Here is a 20,628-nt window from a genome sequence, read left to right as displayed (position 1 = left end):
TCCGCCCCAAGCCTGCCTGGTCAGGCCACCAGCGTTGTAACTGCGCACAAGGAATCACACACACCTACTTACTATGCTGGCAGCAGAGCGCAACGGCATCAGGCGGTCTTTAGCTTGAAATGTCTTGGAAATAAGAGTCACACAGCGGCTGAGTTGTGGGCAGCTCTGCTGTCCGAGTTTCATAAATGGTTGTCTCCACTCAACCTGCAGCAAGGTAAGGCCGTGTGCGACAATGCTGCAAACCTGGGTGCGGCCCTTTGCCTGGGCAAGGTGACACACGTGCCTTGTATGGCTCATGTGTTGAAACTTGTTGTCCAGCAATTTTTAACACACTATCCCGGCCTAGATGGCCATCTGAACAGGGCACGAAAACTGTCTGCTCACTTCCGCCGTTCAACCGCCGCAGCTGAGCAACTTGCTTCGCTCCAGAAGTCTTTCGGACTGCTGGTTCATCGCCTGAAATGTGATGTGCCGACATGCTGGAATTCAACTCTCCACATGTTACAGCGACTGTGGCAGCACCGCCGAGCACTGGTGCAATACATCATGACGTAGAGCCTGGGCCAACGAGATGCAGAGGTGGGGAAGATCACCCTGATGGAGTGGTCTCAGATCAAGGACCTATGCACCCTTCTGCACAGTTTCGACATGGCGACGAATATGTTTAGCGCTGACAATGCCATTATCAGCAGGACAATTCCACTCATTTACATGCTGGAGCACACGCTAAACACTATTCGGAGTCAGGGGGTGGTTCAACAGGAAGGGGAGGAAGTACATGAGGATTTATATGCACAAGGGATAACAACATCACCAAGGTCCAGGCATTCATCATCACCAAGCCGGCAGGCATGAGATGGTGGGGGAGAGGTATTAACAAGAGCGCATGGTAGCAGGAAAAATGTTGAGGAAGGTGCAGGAGAACATGAAGAAAAGGAGGACGAACTGTCCATGGACATGGAAGAATCAGCAGATGAGGGAGACCTTGGTCACATTTCAGTTGAAAGAGGTTGGGGGGAGATGTCAGAGGAAGAAAGAACGGTTAGCAGTGCACCTCTATGCCACAAACACAGCAAGGACTTGGTCCGCATGGATGCGCAAGACACATGAGCGCCTTCTTGCTGCACTACCTACAACATGACCCTCGGATTGTCAAAATTAGAAGTGATGATGACTATTGGGTTGCCACACTATTAGATCCCCGGTACAAGTCTAAATTTTGTGAAATAATTCCAGCCATAGAAAGGGACGCACGTATGCAGGAGTATCAGCAGAAGCTGTTACTCAATCTTAGCTCGGCTTTTCCACCAAACCCCAGTGGTGCACGGAGTGAATCTCCCAGTTGTAACTTGACAAACATGGGACGGTCTCGTCATCAACAGTCTATCCGTACCAGCAGCACCATATCTGGTGCTGGTGACAGCAATTTTATTGAATCTTTTCATAATTTTTTTAGACCATCCTTTGCAAGGCCAACAGAGACAAGAAGTCTGACACATAGTCAACTGCTGCAGAGGATGATGCAGGAGTATCTCCAAATGAACATCGATGCCATGACTTTGCAACTGGAGCCTTGCTCATTTTGGGCATCAAATCTTGAAAAATGGCCTGAGCTCGCCACTTACGCCTTGGAGAACTTGTCGTGTCCAGCTGCCAGCGTTGTCTCTGAACGTGTCTTCAGTGCTGCTGGGTGTGTGCTAACAGATAAGCGCACGCGTCTGTCCAGTGACAATGTGGACAGACTAACGTTCATCAAAATGAACAAGTCATGGATCCGCAAGGACTTTACTACCCCTGTGTCCTCCTGGGGAGAGTAAATGCTTGTGTATTTGGAATGTGCTTGATGCAAATGTACCTGTCAAGTTTACAACTGGGGCACAAGTGCTGCCACTGAAGGGGTGTCTGTGGGGCCCAATTTTTGGAAAAAAGGGAGACTCCGCTTGGAGTAACCCTTGCTTGCAGTGTTTCTAAAAATGATCCAAGATGAACAGATCTGGGATCAGCAAAGAGTTTGCTACCTACCCCGGTGCCATCCTGGGGACAGTTAAGGCTGGCGTATTTTTGAATGTGTTTGATGCAAATCAACCTGTCCAGTTTGCAACTGGGGCACAAGTGCTGCCACTGAAGTGGTGTCTGTGGCCCAATTTTTGGAAAAAAGGGAGACTCTGCTTGGAGTAACCCTTGCGGTGTTTTTAAAAATGAGCCAAGATGAACAAGTCATGGTTGAGCAAAGACTTTGCTATCCACCCCGGTGCCATCCTGGGGACAGTTAAGGCTTGTGTATTTTTGAATATGTTTGATGCAATTCAATTCGGCGGCTGGGTGGAGACTAGCGGGGCGCACAGCGATGACGTCATCGCTGTGCGCACGTGTCCACACGCAGCCGCCAGCACAGACACAGGAGATGATTGCGATGCAGCGGGGTAACGGGGATGGCTCCACTCAGCGGCGTTGCCGCTGACACAGACGGGAGGAGGAGTGATGCTGCAGGGAGCGAGGTAAGGTGATGTGAGTATGAACGTTTATTTTTTTTATGTGCCACAGGATGCGGCCATACACCAGGATGATGGGAGTATATTATGAGCAGGATGGGGTCATATGAGCAGGATGGAGTCATATGAGCAGGATGGAGGTATATGAGCAGGATGGGGTCATACGAGCAGGATGGGGTCAGATGAGCAGGATGGGGTCATATGAGCAGGATGGGGTCATATGAGCAGGATGGGGTCATATGAGCAGGATGGGGGGCATATCAGCAGGATGGGGTCATATGAGCAGGATGGGGTCATATGAGCAGGATGGGGGTATATTATGAGCAGGATGGGGGTATATTATGAGCAGGATGGGGGTATATTATGAGCAGGATGGGGTCATATGAGCAGGATGGGGGTATATTATGAACAGGATGGGGGTATATTATGAGCAGGATAGGGGTACATGAGCAGGATGGGGTCATACGAGCAGGATGGGGTCATATGAGCAGGATGGGGGTATATTATAAGCAGGATGGGGGTATATGAGCAGGATCGGGGTATATTATAAGCAGGATGGGGGTATATGAGCAGGATGGGGGTATATTATGAGCAGGATGGGGCCATATGCCATGATGGGTTATATAGCAGGATGTGGCCATATGCCAGTATATAGCAGGATGCGGCCATATGGCAGGATGACGGTATATAGCAGGATGAGGGACATATACTGTATTTACAAGGCAGGAGGATCATTACCAGGATGCGGCACCTTAGTAGAGAATTTGGGGACATTACCCCCATAACAGTGTCAGCAGCATATGCTCGACCCATAACAGTGTGTCATGACTACATTTTTTGCTTAAAATTTTATTTTCCTATTTTCCTCCTCTAAAACCAGGGTGCGTCTTATAGTCCGAAAAATACGGTACATATATTTTTTTTTCATTCCACATTGCTTTTGTTCTGGTGAGGCAAATGAAGCGTTAATACACTTCATGAATGTGGTTTTGAGTTCTTTGAGGGGTGCAGTTTTTAGAATGGTGTCACTTTTGGGTATTTTCTGTCACTTCGGCCTCGCAAAGTCAGTTCAAATGTGATGTGGTCCCTAAAAAAATGGTTTTGTGAATTTTGTTGAAAAAATGGGAAATTGCTGATGAACTTTGAAACCTTCTAACTTCCTAACTTCCAAAAATTTTGTTTCAGAAATTGCGCTAATGTAAAGTAGACATTTGGGAAATGTTATTTATTAACTATTTTGTGTGACATAACTCTCTGGTTTAAGGGCATAAAAATTAAAAGTTTGAAAACTGCAAAATGTTCATCAAATTTCTGATTTTTGCACAATTAAAAGCAAAAAATATCGTTCTAAATTTATAACTATCGTGAAGTACAATATGTCACGAAAAAACAATTTCAGACTCACTGGGATCCGTTGAAGCGTTCCAGAGTTATAACCTCATAAAGGGACACTGGTCAGAATTGCAAAAAATAGCCTGGGCATTAAGTACAAAACTGGCTTCGTCCTTAAGGGGTTAACATGTAAAAAAACCAGAAAAAAAAATCCAAATAAAAAACCAACTTCAACATCGAGTTTTTATTGCTGATGTCGAGCGATACTGTGTGTATATAGCACACTGTGCTATATACAGGCTGTATACTACATGAAGGTGCTTAATGCTATCTGGGTCTGTACTGTGCTATATTGTGCTGAATACTACATGAGGATGTCTAATGCTATCTGGCTCTGCACTGTGCTATATGGGGCTGTATACTACATGAAGGTGCTTAATGCTATCTGGGTCTGTACTGTGCTATATAGTGCTGTATACTACATGAAGGTGCTTAATGCTATCTGGGTCTGTACTGTGCTATATGGGGCTGTATACTACATGAAGTTGCCTAATGCTATCTGGGTCTGTACTGCGCTATATGGGGCTGTATGTTACATGAAAGTGCCTAATGCTATATGGCTCTACACTGTGCTATATACGGGCTGTATACTACATGAGGGTGCCTAATGCTATCTGGGTCTGTACTGTGCTATATGGGGCTGTATACTACATGAGGATGCCTAATGCTATCTGGGTCTGCATTGTGCTATACACAGGCTGTATACTACATAGGATGCCTAATGCTATCTGGCTATGCACTGTGCTATAAGAGGCTGTATACTACATGAAGGTGCCTAATGCTATCTGGCTCTGCACTGTGCTATATTGGGCTGTATACTACATGAAGGTGCCTAATGCTATCTGGCTCTGCACTGTGCTATATAGGGGCTGTATACTACATGAGGGTGCCTAATGCTATATGGTTCTGCATTGTGCTATATGGGCACTGCTTAATGTGATATGGGGGTTGCATAGTGCCATATGGGGGCTGCATAATACCATATGGGGGCTGCATAATGCCATATGGGGGCTGCATAGTGAAATATGGGGGCTGCATAATGCTACATGGGTCTACATAATACTATATTGAGGACTATGGGGGCTTCATAACACTATATGGAGGAGTATGGGGGCTGCATACTACTATAACCCAGGAGTTGTATGTCCCCTCCACCCCAGCGCTGTATACCCCCCAGAGCGGTATGTCCCGTGCACCCCAAAGCTGTATACCCCCAGAGCTGTATGTAACCCCCACCTCATAGCTGTTTTTCCCTCCACCCCAGAGCCACTGCCCCCTCTAGAGCTGTATGCCACCCATTGCTTTATACCTCTTTCCTCAGTAATATGTATGCCCCCCAGTAATGTGTACCGTATGTCCCCAGCCTCTCTTGTGATATATATGCAGCAGTGTTAGTGTGCTCTATGTACGACCATGTCTGTTAGTGACGGCCACCAATCAGCGTGGCACAGACACATGCCCAGAAGGAGCTGGATGGAGACCTGCGGGGAGGTGAATGAGTCAGTTGCCGGCTTCCCAATATTAGAAATATCTCTAATGTGTCTGTGTGTGCATGTATGATGTGTATCTATGTATGTTAGTGTATATGACTGTGTCTAGATTTATGTCTGTTTATGTGTTTTTGTGAATTTCTCTTTAAATATATATGTGTACGTATGTCTCTATGTGTATGTATCTGAGCATGTCTACGTGTGGATGGGGCCCACTTAGACTCTTTCACCCAGGGCCCACAAAAACCTGGAGCCGGCTCTGCTAGCAGGCCTGTGATGCCCCAGGTATGTGTACCGCCCCCGTGCCAGCGGCCGAGCCGCTCAGATCCGGAGCCGGGATGGTTCGAGGGGTCTTCGGACCCAGGGGTTTGCATGGACACTCGAATTAAAGAAGAGAGGGGGAGATATGTACAGGGAGGATGTGTACGTTCGTGACGCCACCCACGGTGCGTGTTACTGGGGGAGACCACCGCTGCTGTTGGGGAGCCCGGTGGCGATGGTGGAGCAGCAGGATGTTTAACCCCTCCGTGGTTAGGGGGTTTGTGCCCCTGAGCCTGCTGGATTGTTGGTGTTTGGGGTCCGTTGGGTAGAGGAAAAGGGGCTTTCAGTGTACTCACTCAATCCAGGAATAATAACACCGACAGCTTGTAAACCAGAATTCTGAGCACCACTGCAGGTTGGAGGGACCATGCTTGGGTCCGTGCCCTTGGTGTTGCTGTTAGCCTGTGGCCCTTTCCTTGGCACCTGTTTTCCTCTAGTTGGACCCTTAAGCATAAAACGTTTCGGGTCCCGCTCACCCGTGTGGCTAACAGAGTGAGCTTGCTCTCAGGGTTCACGCGTAGGATTTCTTTGGACTGTATTGGGAAAGTCCTATTCCATCGGTGCGCTAGTACCCCAATTTTAGAGCGGGTTGTAAATGAATCTTGAAGTCTTCACCCCCGTCGGGTAAATTACCGGGAAGCGTGAATCTACTTCCCGGCCTAGGGTCCACGTACCCCGTCGTGTCCTGGACCCTGCGCGGTGATGGCTCAAGGCTGCCGGCTGCCCCCTTGACACGATCCCCTGCGACCGGGGTTCCAGCTCCTACCAGACCAACGTCTGCCACTTAGTAACTACAGGAGCCCTGCTCCAGGCCGGTGACCTCTCTCTCTCAGAGAGTCATCTCCACCTCCTTCTCCTTCCACTCCCGTTTCACACTTTCTTCCAAGTGTCACTTTCTCACTTTGCCCTCACCAACACCCCATTTGGGCGGCCCTATTCCCTTCAGGCCCCCAATGGTGTGTCTGGTGGTTACGGTGTAAAGTGTTTCTAGGATTTTGATTGGCTAAGCTGTTAGCAACACGAAAGGACAAGAATCCGTAACCAAGGAGGAGTGGATACTGTACAGAAGGGAAGATTGTACAATACCCTGTGACGACCTGATAGGCCAGGGCGTCACATTCCTCCTTGGTTAAACGTAGCTCGTCCCCGAGCTACAGGACACCAGAGGTTTATTTTTGTTTTTAAACTGCAAAAGGGGAAAAAGAACATTTTAAACAACACACTTTTATTAACGGGTTCCATCCCACATAGGGGAGGCACTTTACTTAAACGTTACTAAAAATTGTTAAGAGTTCGTCGCCCAACTGTGGGACGCTACCGGTTTCTATGGTAACGGAGGCTCAACCTACTCCATTGCAGCCCCTTCCTGCGACATTCCAGTCCCAATGTCCCGGATCCCAATGACCCGCCACCCAAACAACCTGTTCCCCCTGGAATCCTATGGTGGGTCCATGACCAGGTTAAGGTCCCGGGTGTTGTCTTTCAGATAACTCTGGTTGGCACAGGAGGTGCAACTATTATACAAGACACAAGTTTGTGTTGGTTACGCCAGTCCTGTGACCATTGTCCATTTTTACCTATATAAAACTTTTAACGAAGTCCATGTACCGGTTGTACACTTTTTCAACAATTTTTCTTGCAAATAAGGTAACTTTCACTCTTTACATTAAAACTGGTTGATTAGGCACTCATTTACTAACATTTTCTATATGGAAAATAACAAACTATGGAAAATAACAAACGAAAGCACCGATAAATAACAATTCTATAGCATCGTAACTATTGGTACTGTAACATTTTTTTTAACACTCTTCTCTGTACCTCCGTGGAGGTTGCCCAAAGTTTGCACAGGTTGACCTCCTTAACTCTGGGCTCTCGCTCCTCTCTAATGAAGCTTCCATACCCTCTACACGTCCCTCTCCCTCCATGCTAGGTGTAACTGGCAGGATCCTACGTGTACGTGTCAAGGGGACTGGTGATACTCTAGATGCTGGAGTGGATGCAGTGTCAGTAAGCCTTTCCTGCTCTGGTTCTTCCACAGGTTGTGGGAATGTTAACACAGGGACTATTAGTGCTCCATTCTGCATCGGCCAATTTTCTGGAAAATCACCCAGGATCGTGTGGATCACCTTCTTCCTTCTTTCCACCACTGGAGACTGGGACTGAGGCTCTTCTGCTCTTTTCAAAGGTTCTGGGCACTTCTTCAGGTGGTCTCTGGACACCGTAGCTGTAGTTCGTCCATCGTCTTTGCTAATCAAACAAGTCTTCTGATTATCGAAATTGGACAACTGTATCACATACGGCTCTTTCTCCCACTGGTCTTCCAACTTGTGTTGTTTCCTCTTTCTTTTTAATACAATTTGACCAGGGGCGAAGGGGGCTGCCTTAGCTTGCTTATTAAAATTCCTCTCTTGCCGCTCCCAGGTCTGATCCAAACTTTCTTCAACGTACATCTGGATCTGTTTGTACAGAGCTTGGCGACGTGAGTACCAATCTTCTCCGGATGCGTAAGTTTCAGGCAACTCTACCTCCATCTCTAGATCTACCGGGAGTCTTCCAGGCGGGCTCTCATCAGGTAGGCTGGGGTACACTTGGTCAATCCTACTGGAATGTTATTATAAATGTCAACCAAATCTGGCAGCTTTTCGGGCCACCGATTCCGTTCTTCAAGAGGGAGGGTTTTCAGCAAATTAATTACCAGATGATTCATCTTCTCGCACATCCCATTTGTCTGTGCGTGGTAAGGTGTGGTGCGGATCTTCTTGCACCCATATAGGCTGCAGAACTCTTGAAAAATCTCGGCTTCAAACGCAGGACCCTGGTCCGTCAAAACTCGGTCGGGATACCCATGCGGCCTACAGAAATGGGCCTGGAACACCTTTGCTGCTGTGTTGGCAGTCAAATCCTTCACGGGCACCACCACCAGGAAGCAGGAGTAGTGATCAACTATCGTGAGCGCATACGTGTACACACATCTGCTGGAGGTCAATTTAACATGGTCCAGAGCCACAATCTCTAGAGGTTGTTTAGTGTCAATCGGTTGGAGGGGTGCACACTAGCTAGTGCCATCTCGTCTTCTCAAGGCGCAGGGACTGCAATTTCTACACCAGGCTTCTATGGAGTCTCTCATTCCTATCCAGTAGAAACGGCTTCTCAGCAACATCTCCAGCTTCTTCCACCCGAAGTGCCCGGCTCCGTCATGATATGCCTCCAGCACCACTGGGACATTTGACTTAAGCCTGCTTTACACGGGACAACTGATCGTGCAATTTCACGATCGATCGTACCCGCCCCCGTCATTTGTGTGTCACGGGCAAATCGCTGCCCGTGTCACACAAAGTTGTGAGACCCGCGTCACACGTACTTACCTGCTGAGCGACCTCACTGTGGGCGGCGAACGTCCACTTCCTGAATGGGGAGGGACATTCGGCGTCACAGCGACGTCACACAGCCACCGGCCAATAGAAGCGGAGGGGCAGAGATGAGCGGGATGTAAACATCCCGCCCACCTCCTTCCTTCCACATAGCCGGCGGGAGCCGCGGGAAGCAGGTAAGCGATGCACGGAGCAACGTGTGATACCACGGAAACGATGAACAACCGGCGCCATGTTTCATAAACGATTTTATGAAACCTAGTGACGAGTACACGACTCACGATTTTTGAGCGATACTGCGTCGCTAGGAGGTGTCACACAGGCCGACGTCGCAAGCGACACCGGATGTGCGTCACAAAACCGTGACCCCGACGATCTATCGCACAATAGATCGTCTCGTGTAAAGCAGCCTTTAGGGACCATGATCTGGCAGATTCTCTCATGAGTCTTGGGGTTGGTCCGACTTCTGCACAATTTACCTTGATGCAGGTAAAGCCGACTCCGATCTTGCCACAACTTCTTGGCCTCTTCTGGAGCGACTGGTCCAAGACGGGCATCAGGTCTGGTCAGCAGTACTTTGACTAACTTAATCGCTGGGTCTCGATCCTGAGCCTCCAGCCAGCCATTGTGGGGCAACGGATTACAGGTCATCTCTTGTTGTTGGGCACTGGATCTGGATTGTTCCTCCCATGGAGGCTGGTGGAATGCAGGTAGCTCGACCTCTTCCAGGTCCTCTTCATTTCCACCATCATTGGACAAGTGAGGCATCCGGGATAGGGCGTCTGCATTAGTGTTCTTATGGCTAGTTCTGTACTTAATAACGAAATCGTAGTTGGCCAGTCGTGCGACCCATCGTTGCTCCAAAGCCCCCAACTTTGCTGTATCCAAATGAGTCAATGGATTATCAGTGTACAACGTGAACTTAGCAGCAGCAAGGTAATGTTTGGACTGTACAGTTACCGCCAAGACTAGTGCCAGAAATTCCAATTAGAAGCAGCTATAATTCTTTGGATTTCTTTCCGTAGGTCTTAGCTTCCGGCTGGCATAAGCAATCACCTTTTCTTTGCCCTTCTGTACTTGGGACAAAACAGCTCCCAGCCCTACATTGCTGGCATCAGTGTACAACACGAAGGGGAGGCCATAATCGGGATGAGCCAAGATTTCTTCCCCGGTAAGGGCGGACTTCATCCTCTTGAAAGAATCTTCTTGTTCCGCGCCCATTTGAACGGAGGCCCCAAGGATTTACCGTGTGCAGCCTGGCCCACCAGGAGATTCTGCAAGGGGGCCGCCATTTGGGTATACCCCTTCACGAACCTCCGGTAGTACACCATCAGGCCTAGTAACTGTTGCACTTCTCTGACTGTAGTGGGCCGTGGCCAATTCTGGATGGCTGTGATCTTTTCGGGGTCCGGGGCCACACCTTCAGCACTCACCACATGCCCCAAGTACTGCACCTTCGGTTTCAACAAGTGACACTTGGACGGCTTGAGCTTCATTCCGTACAAGGAACAGAGCCTCAAACACCTCGGCCAGATGCTCCAAGTGTGCTTCGTAGGTCTTGGAGTAAACAATAACGTCGTCCAGATACAGCAAGACGGTTTCAAAGTTACAATGGCCCAAACAGCACTCCATTAACCTCTGGAATGTCCCGGATGTATTGCACAGCTCGAATGGCATACTATTAAACTCACATAGATCCATCGGGGTAGCAAAGGCGATCTTCTCCCGGTCTTCCTCAGCAACTGCAACCTGCCAGTACCCGCTGGTAAGGTCAAGGGTGGAAAAGTACGTTGGGACTTTAGAGCGGCTAATGACTCCTCAATGCGGGGCAGAGGGTAGGCATCTTTATGGGTAATCTTGTTAATCTGGTGGTAATCTACGCACATCCTCATGGTCCCATCCTTCTTCTTTACCAGCACCAGTGGGGCGGCCCACGGACTGCAGCTATCACGGATCACTCCTGCTTCTTTCATACTTCTGAGCATGTCCTTGGCACATTGATAATGGGCAGGTGGTATAGGCCTGTACCTTTCTTTGATAGGTGGGTGTGTGCCAGTGGGTATGTGGTGTTGTACCCCCTTAATTCACCCAAAATCCAATGGGTGCTTGCTAAAGACCTGCTCATATTCCTTGACCACCCTGTAGACCCCTTGTTTGTGATGTGCGGGTGTAGAGTCGGTGCCCACATGTAGCTCCTGACACCCCTTCTCTACTGGACCCTGGGGATCAGCGCCAGGATGTTGACTTTGCTCGCCTGAAGACCCTGTTGCATGAATGTCATCTGCATTTACTGTAAACAGCTTGGCTGTGATGGCATAGAGGGGCAATGTGGCCTCCTCTTCCCCATAGTTTAGCACGCGCACGGGCACCCTCCCCTTCTGGACATCCACTACCCATCTGGCCGTGAACACAGTGGGCCAATGTTCTGAGTGTAGGGGTTCTACCACTGCTTGGTAACCCTGTCCCCGGGAGTCTATAGCTGCTCTGCACCATATCAACATTTCACTTTGTGGGGGCACTACTAGGGGGGTTGCATCCATTACCCGTACACCACCTATCTCACCTCCAGAGAGATTTACCTGTTGTCGCTGCAGGAGAGCTCGGATCTCACGTTGCAGGACCCTCTGTCTCCCTGCTCCTTCAGTCTCAGACAGCTGTTGAAGCAAAAACAACACTTCACCCATGCAATTCTCAATGACATTTGTTCCTAAAATGATCTTCGGGTTCTGATCACTAGGGTCATTTTGTAATACTATCAGGCCTTGTCTGACTAATTCTACTCGGCCCACTTTTACAGTCACCTCCTTGAACCCAATTTGAGTCACAGGTAACCCGTTGACAGCATAGATGGTCAAACCGTCGTCTGGGGGCATCAAGTCATCATCAAGTCAGAACTTCTTATAGAGTACATAAGGGATAGTTGTTACCTGTGAGCCGGTGTCAAGAAGTGCAGAGGTAGGGATCCCATCCAATGTAATAGAGACGATGGGCCGTCCCCTGACATACCGCTCTCTCCAGTCTGCTGGGCCTTGGCAATTTATTCCTGGGGATTGGCCCTTGGCCCCAGGGGCTGCCCGTTTAAAGGACAGCTTCGTGCGTAGTGGCCGGTCTTGTTACATTTATAACAAACAGGTGGATCATACCGGTCACTGCCTCGTTCTCTGTACGCTGAGGTCCGCTTTCTCATCGAGGGGACGTCCTCTGGGCAATCCGCCAGTTGGATCTCTCTCGACGGGATGGTCTTTGACTTCAGTTGCATGGCTTCCAGAATCCAGGCGACGTCCTTAGTTGTTGCACTTGGGTAGATAAATCGGGTACTACTCTCCGAGTTGCTGTTAAGGGAGTCGTTGCAGGCAGGGCCAGGGCAGAGGGCTTTACTTGTGCTGGGGAGGCATCGGCCTGCCAAGCCAGGAGTGGGGAGTCAGGAGCCTCTGGGGGCTGTAGGGCCTGGATTGCCCGTTCTTTCAGGATAGCAAAGTGCAAAGCAGGGTGCTCCAAAGCCCATAGCTGGAGCTGCTTGCGGTCCTCCACCGACCCGAGGCCTTTTAGGAACTGCTCCACTAGCATCTTGTTCCCTTCCGGCTCTCCGATATCGTTGGTCAGTCTCAGGGTCCGCAGCGCTGCTTGCAATCTCAAGGCGTAATCTCGGATGTTATTGTACTGCCCCGCGCTCGGCTGCAGCCGAGCCGCTCGGATCCGGACTCGTTTGTCGGTGGCTCGAGCGCCTCCGGACCGGGAGTTACTTCGCTCTGAAAGGGGCTGGCGCTTTGAAGGGGGTTTAGGGTTAAGGCTGGGGCCATGGTGTTTGTTGTTAGAGTTCGTGACGCCACCGACGGGTTGTGCTGAATGTGGACACCACCGCTGCTGTTCACTAGGACCCCGGGGGAGATGTTGTGCAGCTTTGGTGTTAACCCCTCCGTGGGCAGGGGAGATGGCCCCTGGACCCGTTTGGTGTGAGTTATCGGTGCTTGGCGGTGCAGGGCGATGCGTGGCCTGAGGGCACAGTTGTACTCACTATTACAGATGCACAAGAGTCTCTGGTAAACCAAAAAGATGGTGGTCGGTGCCCGCAGCCGGCTGCGTCTGGTCCCCCAGGCGGGCTGGTGGTCTCCGCCTTTCTCCTGCACCTTCTGTGTAGCTATGGACAACCCGTGCTTCAGCAACGGGAGCCCGCTCCACGGGATTATGTGTCGGGAGAGCCCGTTTGCCCGCAGACGCTGGCCCTTTGGATCTCTTAGCCTGAGCGGTGGCTTTTTATCCCTTTTCGGTGGGCTGTTGTCTTCAGTGGGGACTTGGGTGGGAAAGGACCTAAAGTCCAGACCTCAATCAGTTAATTAACGGGATCCGGTAGTTTCGGGACCGCGTTTCAGGGTCTGAGTACCCCCCTTTGTGCTCCAGTTTCCAGTCGGTTTCCTGGTTCGGTACCGGCAGGCCACTACCCTGTCCCGGTCCCTTATAGTTCCACCGAGCCATCTTCCCGACTCCTGCAGGCTGAGGCCACCATCTGCCTCCTAGCCAGAGGTGACTGGGCTCCGACCCAGAGACCCGGAGTTAGGCGGGCTTTGCACGTTGCGACATCGCAAGCCGATGCTGCGATGTCGCACGCGATAGTCCCCGCCCCCGTCGCAGGTACGATATCTTGTGATAGCTGGCGTAGCGAAAATTATCGCTATGCCAGCTTCACATGCACTCACCTGCCCTGCAACCGTCGCTCTGGCCGGCGACCCACCTCCTTCCCAAGGGGGCGGGTCGTGCGGCGTCATAGCGACGTCACACGGCAGGCGGCCAATAGCGGCGGAGGGACGGAGATGAGCAGGATTTAAACATCCCGCCCACCTCCTTCCTTCCGCATAGCCGGCGGCGGCAGGTAAGGTGATGTTCTTCGCTCCTGCGGCGTAACACACAGCGATGTGTGCTGCCGCAGGAACGACGAACAACATCGTACCTGTCGCGGCAGCGTAATTATAGAAAAGTCGGAGCCTGCACCGATGATACGATAACGACACCTTTGAGCTCGTTAATCGTATCATCTAGAATTTACACACAACGATGTCGAAAGTGACGCCGGATGTGCGTCACTTTCAATTTGACCCCACCGACATCGCACGCGCGATGTTGCAACGTGCAAAGCCGCCCTTAGACTGGGGCAAACTTGGGCACAGGTCTGCCTCTGCACTTGTACTTCACTCCTCCACTCCTCAAACTAATCTAACTGTTTTTCCTGCCTCAGGAGCTGTGAACTCCTCGGTGGGTGTGGCCAACCGCCTGGCTCCACCCCCCTGGTGTGAACATCAAATCCTGAGGGAGGTGATTAGGGTTTTAAGAGTGGCTGATGACACCTTTTTAGGGCACGGGTGTTTGTGCAAGGGCCTACCTGTGACTATCTGGCTAGTCCAGGGCGTCACATTCCCCCTTGGTTTAATACAGACCGTCCGCGGGCTGTCCGACCACCACCGGTTTATTTTTGTTGTAACTGCAAAAGATAAACGGGAAAAACAGATACAAGTATAATAACATTATTTACATTATAAGCAAGTGTGGAAATCATCCCTTACGGGGGGCATGTTACTTTAACGTTGCAAACATAAAACATTTTTATTAAATGGGAACGGGTCCTTTCATTTGCCCACCCAAGCAAACCTACCCCTTGATGCTGCCTCTAAGAACAGGTCAGCACCCCTCTTCCCCAGTCCAGGAATCGGGTCCGGGTCCGGGTATTGCCCACAACGGGCCGGGTACAAAGTTCCATACCCGGCAGTCTCTCAGAGGTCCCACGTCCAGGGGACCCCTGGACCCGGAGGGTTGTCACCGGTTGCCATGGTGACGGGACCTCGGCCGACTCTACAGCAGGCCCTTCGTCCAACCAGCCTCTCCGGAAACCGTAGACATGAAAGGTGTTCCAGGGGCTTTTTACAAAGCCCAAAAGTTATTGGGTGGTCTGCAAGTTCTCGGCCTTGTCTATGTTTAAAACGGGACCGCGTTTCAGGGTCTGAGTACCCCCTTTGTGCTCCAGTTTCCAGACGGTTCCCCGGTTCGGTACCGGCGAGCCACTATCCTGTCCCCGGTCCCTTACGGTTCCACCGAGCTGTCTTCCCGGCTCCTGCAGGCTGAGGCCACCGTCTGCCTCCTAGCCAGAGGTGACTGGGCTCCGAGCCAGACACCCGGAGTTAGACTGGGGCAGACTTGGGCACAGTCTGCCTCTGCACTTGTACTTCACTCCTCCACTCCTCAAACTAATCTGTTTTTCCTGCCTCAGGAGCTGTGAACTCCTCAGTGTTCATGGCCAACCACCTGGCTCTGCCCCCCTGGTGTGAACATCAAATCCTGAGGGAGGTGACTAGGGTTTTAAGGGTGGCTGATGACACCTTTTTAGGGCACGGGTGTTTGTGCAAGGGCCTACCTGTGACTACCTGGCTAGTCCAGGGCGTCACACTATCCTGGGGCCGTTGCTTGCAGCTGTAGAACCTCATTCTCAGCTCCGCTTCTGTGCGGGTTTCAAATGCAGCTCCCAGTCTCCTGAAAATGGTGGTCACTGATGTCCGGTCTGCTTCAGTCCACATCTCCACTTCTAGCTCGGCAGCATCGGTCAGCTGTCCCAGTACCACCGAGGCCCGCTGCCGCCCATTTAAGGCATACATATCCAGAACGTTACAGATTTTCCTCTTAAATCCTTGCAGCGCATCTGATCTGCCGTCATACTGTGGGAGCCAGGCATACATACGGCAATGTTATCGGCATTATGGGGACAACTGCTTCAGGTCCCGGTGCCGCTGCCTCTTGCGACTGGAGCGGCGTACGATGCGCCATCATTACCCTGGTCGGGCGGAGGCAGCACCGCCACACTCCAATCGTCTGGAACCGACATCTCCGCGCGCCACCTTGGCCTTTTCGCAGCACTCCCTTGCTGACCGTGGCCCTCTGGGAACTTCCGGTTACGGCCTCACTGGGAAGACGAAGGGCGGGGCTTAGGCTTTGCATGCTTTCTTGGGGAAGATGGCGTTTTGGCGTGAAAAAATGCCAGAAAATGGCAGAATTGGCGGGAAACAGAATCTTGACTCGCAGTTTTCGGCTTTTAAGGCGCACGTCACCCAGGTAAGTGGGTCCTGCTTGTATCCTGTTCGTGACGCCAGGTTTTTCGAAAGTGTACCGCCCCCATTCCAGCGGCCGAGCCGCTCGGATCCAGAGCCGCGGTGGCTCAAGGGGTCTCCGGACCCGGGGGTTCGCGCGGACACTTGAATTAAAGAAGAGAGGGGGAGATATGTACAGGGGAGATGTGTAAGCTCGTGATGCCACCCACGGTGCGTGGTAATGGGGGAGACCACTGCTACTGTTGGGGAGCCCGGTGGCGATGGTGGAGCAGCAGGATGTTTAACCCCTCCGTGGGTAGGGGGTTTGTGCCCCGGGGCCCGTTGGATTGTTGGTGATTGGGGTGCCATTGAGTAGAGGAAAAGGGGGCTTTCAGTGTACTCACTCAGTCCAGGAATAATAACACAGACAGCTTGTAAACCAGAATTCTGAGCACCACTGCAGCTTGGAGGGAGCACGCTTGGGTCCGTGCCCTTGGTGTTGCTGTAAGCCTGTGGCCTTTCCTTGGCACTTGATTTCCTCTAGTTGGACAGTTAAGCCTGCTTTACATGTTACGATTTCGCATACGATATCGTATGCGATCTTAACCGCCCCCATCGTATGTGCGGTACATTCAATTTGTTGAATGTGCCGCACAAACGATTAACCCCCATCACACTTCGAACGTCCACTTCCTGGAGTGGGAGGGACATTCGGCGTCACATCGACGTCACGTGGCATCCAGCCAATAGAAGCGGAGGGGCTGAGATGAATGGTACGTAAATATCCCGCCCACCTCCTTCCTTCCGCATTGCTGGCCGGGAGCAGCTGGACGCAGGTAAGATCTGTTCATCATTCATCGTGTGCTACCCCGGGTACGATGAACAATCTGACGTTCAATTTTTAGGAATTGAACGACATGCATGTGATGAACGTTTTAAGGTTCAATCGCAATCGCACGTACCTGTCACACACTACAATGTACCTTACGATGCCGGATGTGCGTCACTTACGACGTGACCCCGCCGACACATCATAAGATATATTGTAGCGTGTAAAGCGGGCTTAAAGCATAAAACTTTTCGGATCCCGCTCACCCGTATGGCTAACGGAGTGAGCTTGCTCTCAGGGTTCACGCGTAGGATTTCTTTGGACTGTATTGGGAAAGTCCTACCCCATCGATGTGCTAGTACCCCGGTTTTGGAGTGGGTTGGGGATGAATCTTGAAGTCTTCACCACTGTCTGGCAAATTACCTGAACGCGTGAAGCTACTTCCCGGCCTAGGGTCCACATACCTCGTCATGCCCTGGCCCCTGCCCAGTGATGGCTCAAGGCTGCCGGCTGCCCTCCTCGGCAGTCCGTGCCCCTTGACATGTTCCCCTGCGACCGGGGTTCCAGCTCCTACCAGGCCCAGACCAACGTCTGCCACCTAGTAACTTCAGGAGCCCTGCTCCAGGCCGGTGACCTCTCCCTCTCAGAGAGTCACCTCCACCTCCTTCTCCTTCCACTTCCGTTTGACACTTTCTTCTAAGTGTCACTTTCTCCTCACCAACACCCTATCTGGGCAGCCCTATTCCCTTCAGGCCCCCCAATGGTGTGTCTGGTGGGTACGGTATAAAGTGTTTCTAGGATTTTGATTGGCTAAGCTGTTAGCAACTCCAAAGGACCAGGATCCATAAAGAAGGAGGTGTGGATACTGTAGAGAGGGGCAGATTGCACAACACCCTGTGACGACCTGATAGATCAGAGCCTCACATATGCTTTTTAGGGTTAATTGGGCAGTTCACGTCTCCACCCACATGCAGCCATAAACAGATCACTTCTGGGGGAGGGTGGGTTTTTTCCATTTTTTTTTTGCTTGTGCACACTACATCCGATCATTCTGTTGTTACCCCCAGTGCAAGCCGATCAAACCCTGCAGGTAACTCACACTGGGTTGAGCACCGAGCGTACCCGAGTACCGCGATACTCCGAGAGTGGTTTACATTCATAAAGCCCCCGAACTCTGAACTCGAACTTAGTTTTCTTGGAAAAGTCGGAGTTTGTACTGATAGCCAAAATTCAGTTTCACTCATCTCTAGTGGTATTTTTGCATCAATGGAGTTGAGTGAGGAATTGTTTTTTTCTTGATGAGCCAACATTTTCATTGATCCCATTCTAGGTACAATATGAATAATTGATCACTTTTCATTGTATTTATATGGCTATAAAATGATATCTCACCTCCCGTATCTGAATTAATTTTCCATATCATCTGCTCATCTCCTTCCCATTCAGGTCCTTATAATATCAAATCCTCTCAGTGGAGATCTTCTATATAACAGAATTCTCCTGATTGCCCCGTGAAGGATGGATATGGACAGGGACAAGATGGCGGAGAGGATATTACACCTCACCCTAGAGATCCTCTTCCGGCTTACTGGAGAGGTGAGAGATTCTGATGACGTCACATTACATCATTCTTATCTATGGGAATAACAGATGGACAGAACTGGAGAGGTGAGGACTCTGGAAATGTCTGGAGTGAGATTTATTACTGTGTCTCTCCATAACCAGGATTACACAGTAGTGAAGAAGACCTCTAGTGAGCGCTGTCAGAACCCTGTGTCTGAGGGATGGGGAAGACCCCTGAGCCCAATCACGGGGCCTCCACCTCACCCCCCGATACATGAGGGCATCAATGGGCAGAAGATCCTAGAACTCACCTACAAGATGATTGAACTGCTGACTGGAGAGGTGACACTGCTGGGAATGCTGGGACATTATACAGTAACGCTATGAAGGGATCGGGGGTGACGTTATCATTGTATGTGTCAGGTTCCTATAAGGTGTCAGGACGTCACCGTCTATTTCTCCATGGAGGAGTGGGAGTATTTAGAAGGACACAAAGATCTGTACAAGGACGTCATGATGGAGGATCCCCAGCCCCTCACATCACCAGGTAATAGACAGGACTAAATACACACGGCCTATAATTATCTGTAAGTAAGGAATGAATTCAGTCCCTGTATGTGTCTCCTCCAGGTCTATCCAGTAAGAGGACAACACCAGAGAGATGTCCCCGTCCTCTTCTCCCACAGGACTGTAAACAAGAAGATCCCGATGTTCCTCAGGATGTGTTTCCTCCAGATCTATCCAGTAAGAGATATCTACTCATGCACTTTCTGCACTAATTTTGTGTTTACATTTTTAGACTTTCTGCTCTGTGTTTTTTTCAGCTGTATTTTCTTTGCTTCTTCTGCTGTTTGTTTCTAGTGTCTTCTCTATGTTGTTATGAAGGCAACTCAAAGACCTGCAGAGGGTTCACGAATACTCTGTTTCCCCAAAAATACGGCCTACACCAAAAATAAGCCCTAGCATGATTTTATGGGATTTTTGGAGAATGAAATATAAGCCCTACTCCAAACATAAGCCCTAGTTACAGTCAGAGCCAGCGTTAGGAGGAGTTAAACTGCGCAATTTCTCAGGAACCCAACTCTCTTCGGGTCCCCATCAGTTGTATTCTAAGGTTGATTGTTTAAGGACCTTTGATGACTTCAAAGTCATGTGACATGATGTAACCAAAGGTCTCATCATTGCAGGAGTCTAAATTGAACAAAATAAAGGCTGGCATGCAGGACTGGTATTAATGGAAAGGGAGAGCAAACTGGACAGTTTCACAGAACCCCCATTCATCTAGGTCCCCCAGTGTTTATATACCGATTTTAGGACTGCTTAAGGACCTTTTTAACATCACATCATGTGATATAAGGTCTCTTAATTACAGAAGTCTAAAAATAAAGAGGCGATAGGCTGGTGTGTGTGTGTGTGTGTGTGTGTGTGTGTGTGTGTGTGTGTGTGTGTGTGTGTGTGTGTGTGTGTTCATGCAAATTTTAACCAGCTTTGCCAAAATAGGCAGAGTTACAGCTGCACACTGAAATGCAAAGGTTTACAACTACCAAAAAAGATGTAATTAAATTATTGCTTTAGAGAGTGTGAATTACTGGCAAACTACCCTGGAAGGAATGGAGACACCTACAGAAGAAGATTTTACACCCTGATTCATCAAAGCAATTATGGCATAAACCACTTTGAAATTTCTCAAAAAAATGTGTGCAGCACAGAGTTTTAAAAAAAATTGTGCAACTTTTGGAGGTTTCACGCCAATTTTAACCAGCTTTGTCAAAATGGGCAGAGCTTGGCCAGAAGAAGGGTGTGATGCCACCGCTTCTCTAATTCATAACAAAATGCAGTGTTCCCTATGCCAGAAATCTCACTCCAATCCATGATGTAATTTTTCAGTGTCCATCGCCAGTCTTGATGAGTTGGAGCTCTAATGTTTATCTGCATAGACCGCAAGAACCTGCTACCGGATTGGTTACAAAGCCTAAGGATGGGCCATCAACGTTACAGTCCCGGAAAACCCCATTATACAGTGTGTCCACCCATATCCTGTCCACCGCCATTAACTTGAGAACGGTGGCAGCTTTAGGCATAAAAGTGTTTTCTGGGTAT

At 50.0% G+C, this 20,628-nt stretch overlaps 1 protein-coding gene across 1 annotated transcript in view; it reads left to right on the top strand.

Moving 5' to 3' along the window:
* LOC142259103 (uncharacterized) overlaps positions 1 to 20,628 on the top strand; it is a 157,878-nt gene that overhangs the window by 106,827 nt on the left and 30,423 nt on the right. Inside the window, 1 exon segment of the mRNA XM_075331616.1 lies at positions 19,161 to 19,272. Coding sequence (XP_075187731.1) covers positions 19,161 to 19,272 — 112 coding nt within the window.

This window comes from Anomaloglossus baeobatrachus (assembly GCF_048569485.1).
Source record: "Anomaloglossus baeobatrachus isolate aAnoBae1 chromosome 5 unlocalized genomic scaffold, aAnoBae1.hap1 SUPER_5_unloc_27, whole genome shotgun sequence".
Lineage (NCBI taxonomy): Eukaryota > Metazoa > Chordata > Amphibia > Anura > Aromobatidae > Anomaloglossus > Anomaloglossus baeobatrachus.
The sequence above is the reverse complement of the archived record's forward strand: the minus strand, read 5'-3'. Positions and strand labels throughout refer to the sequence as shown.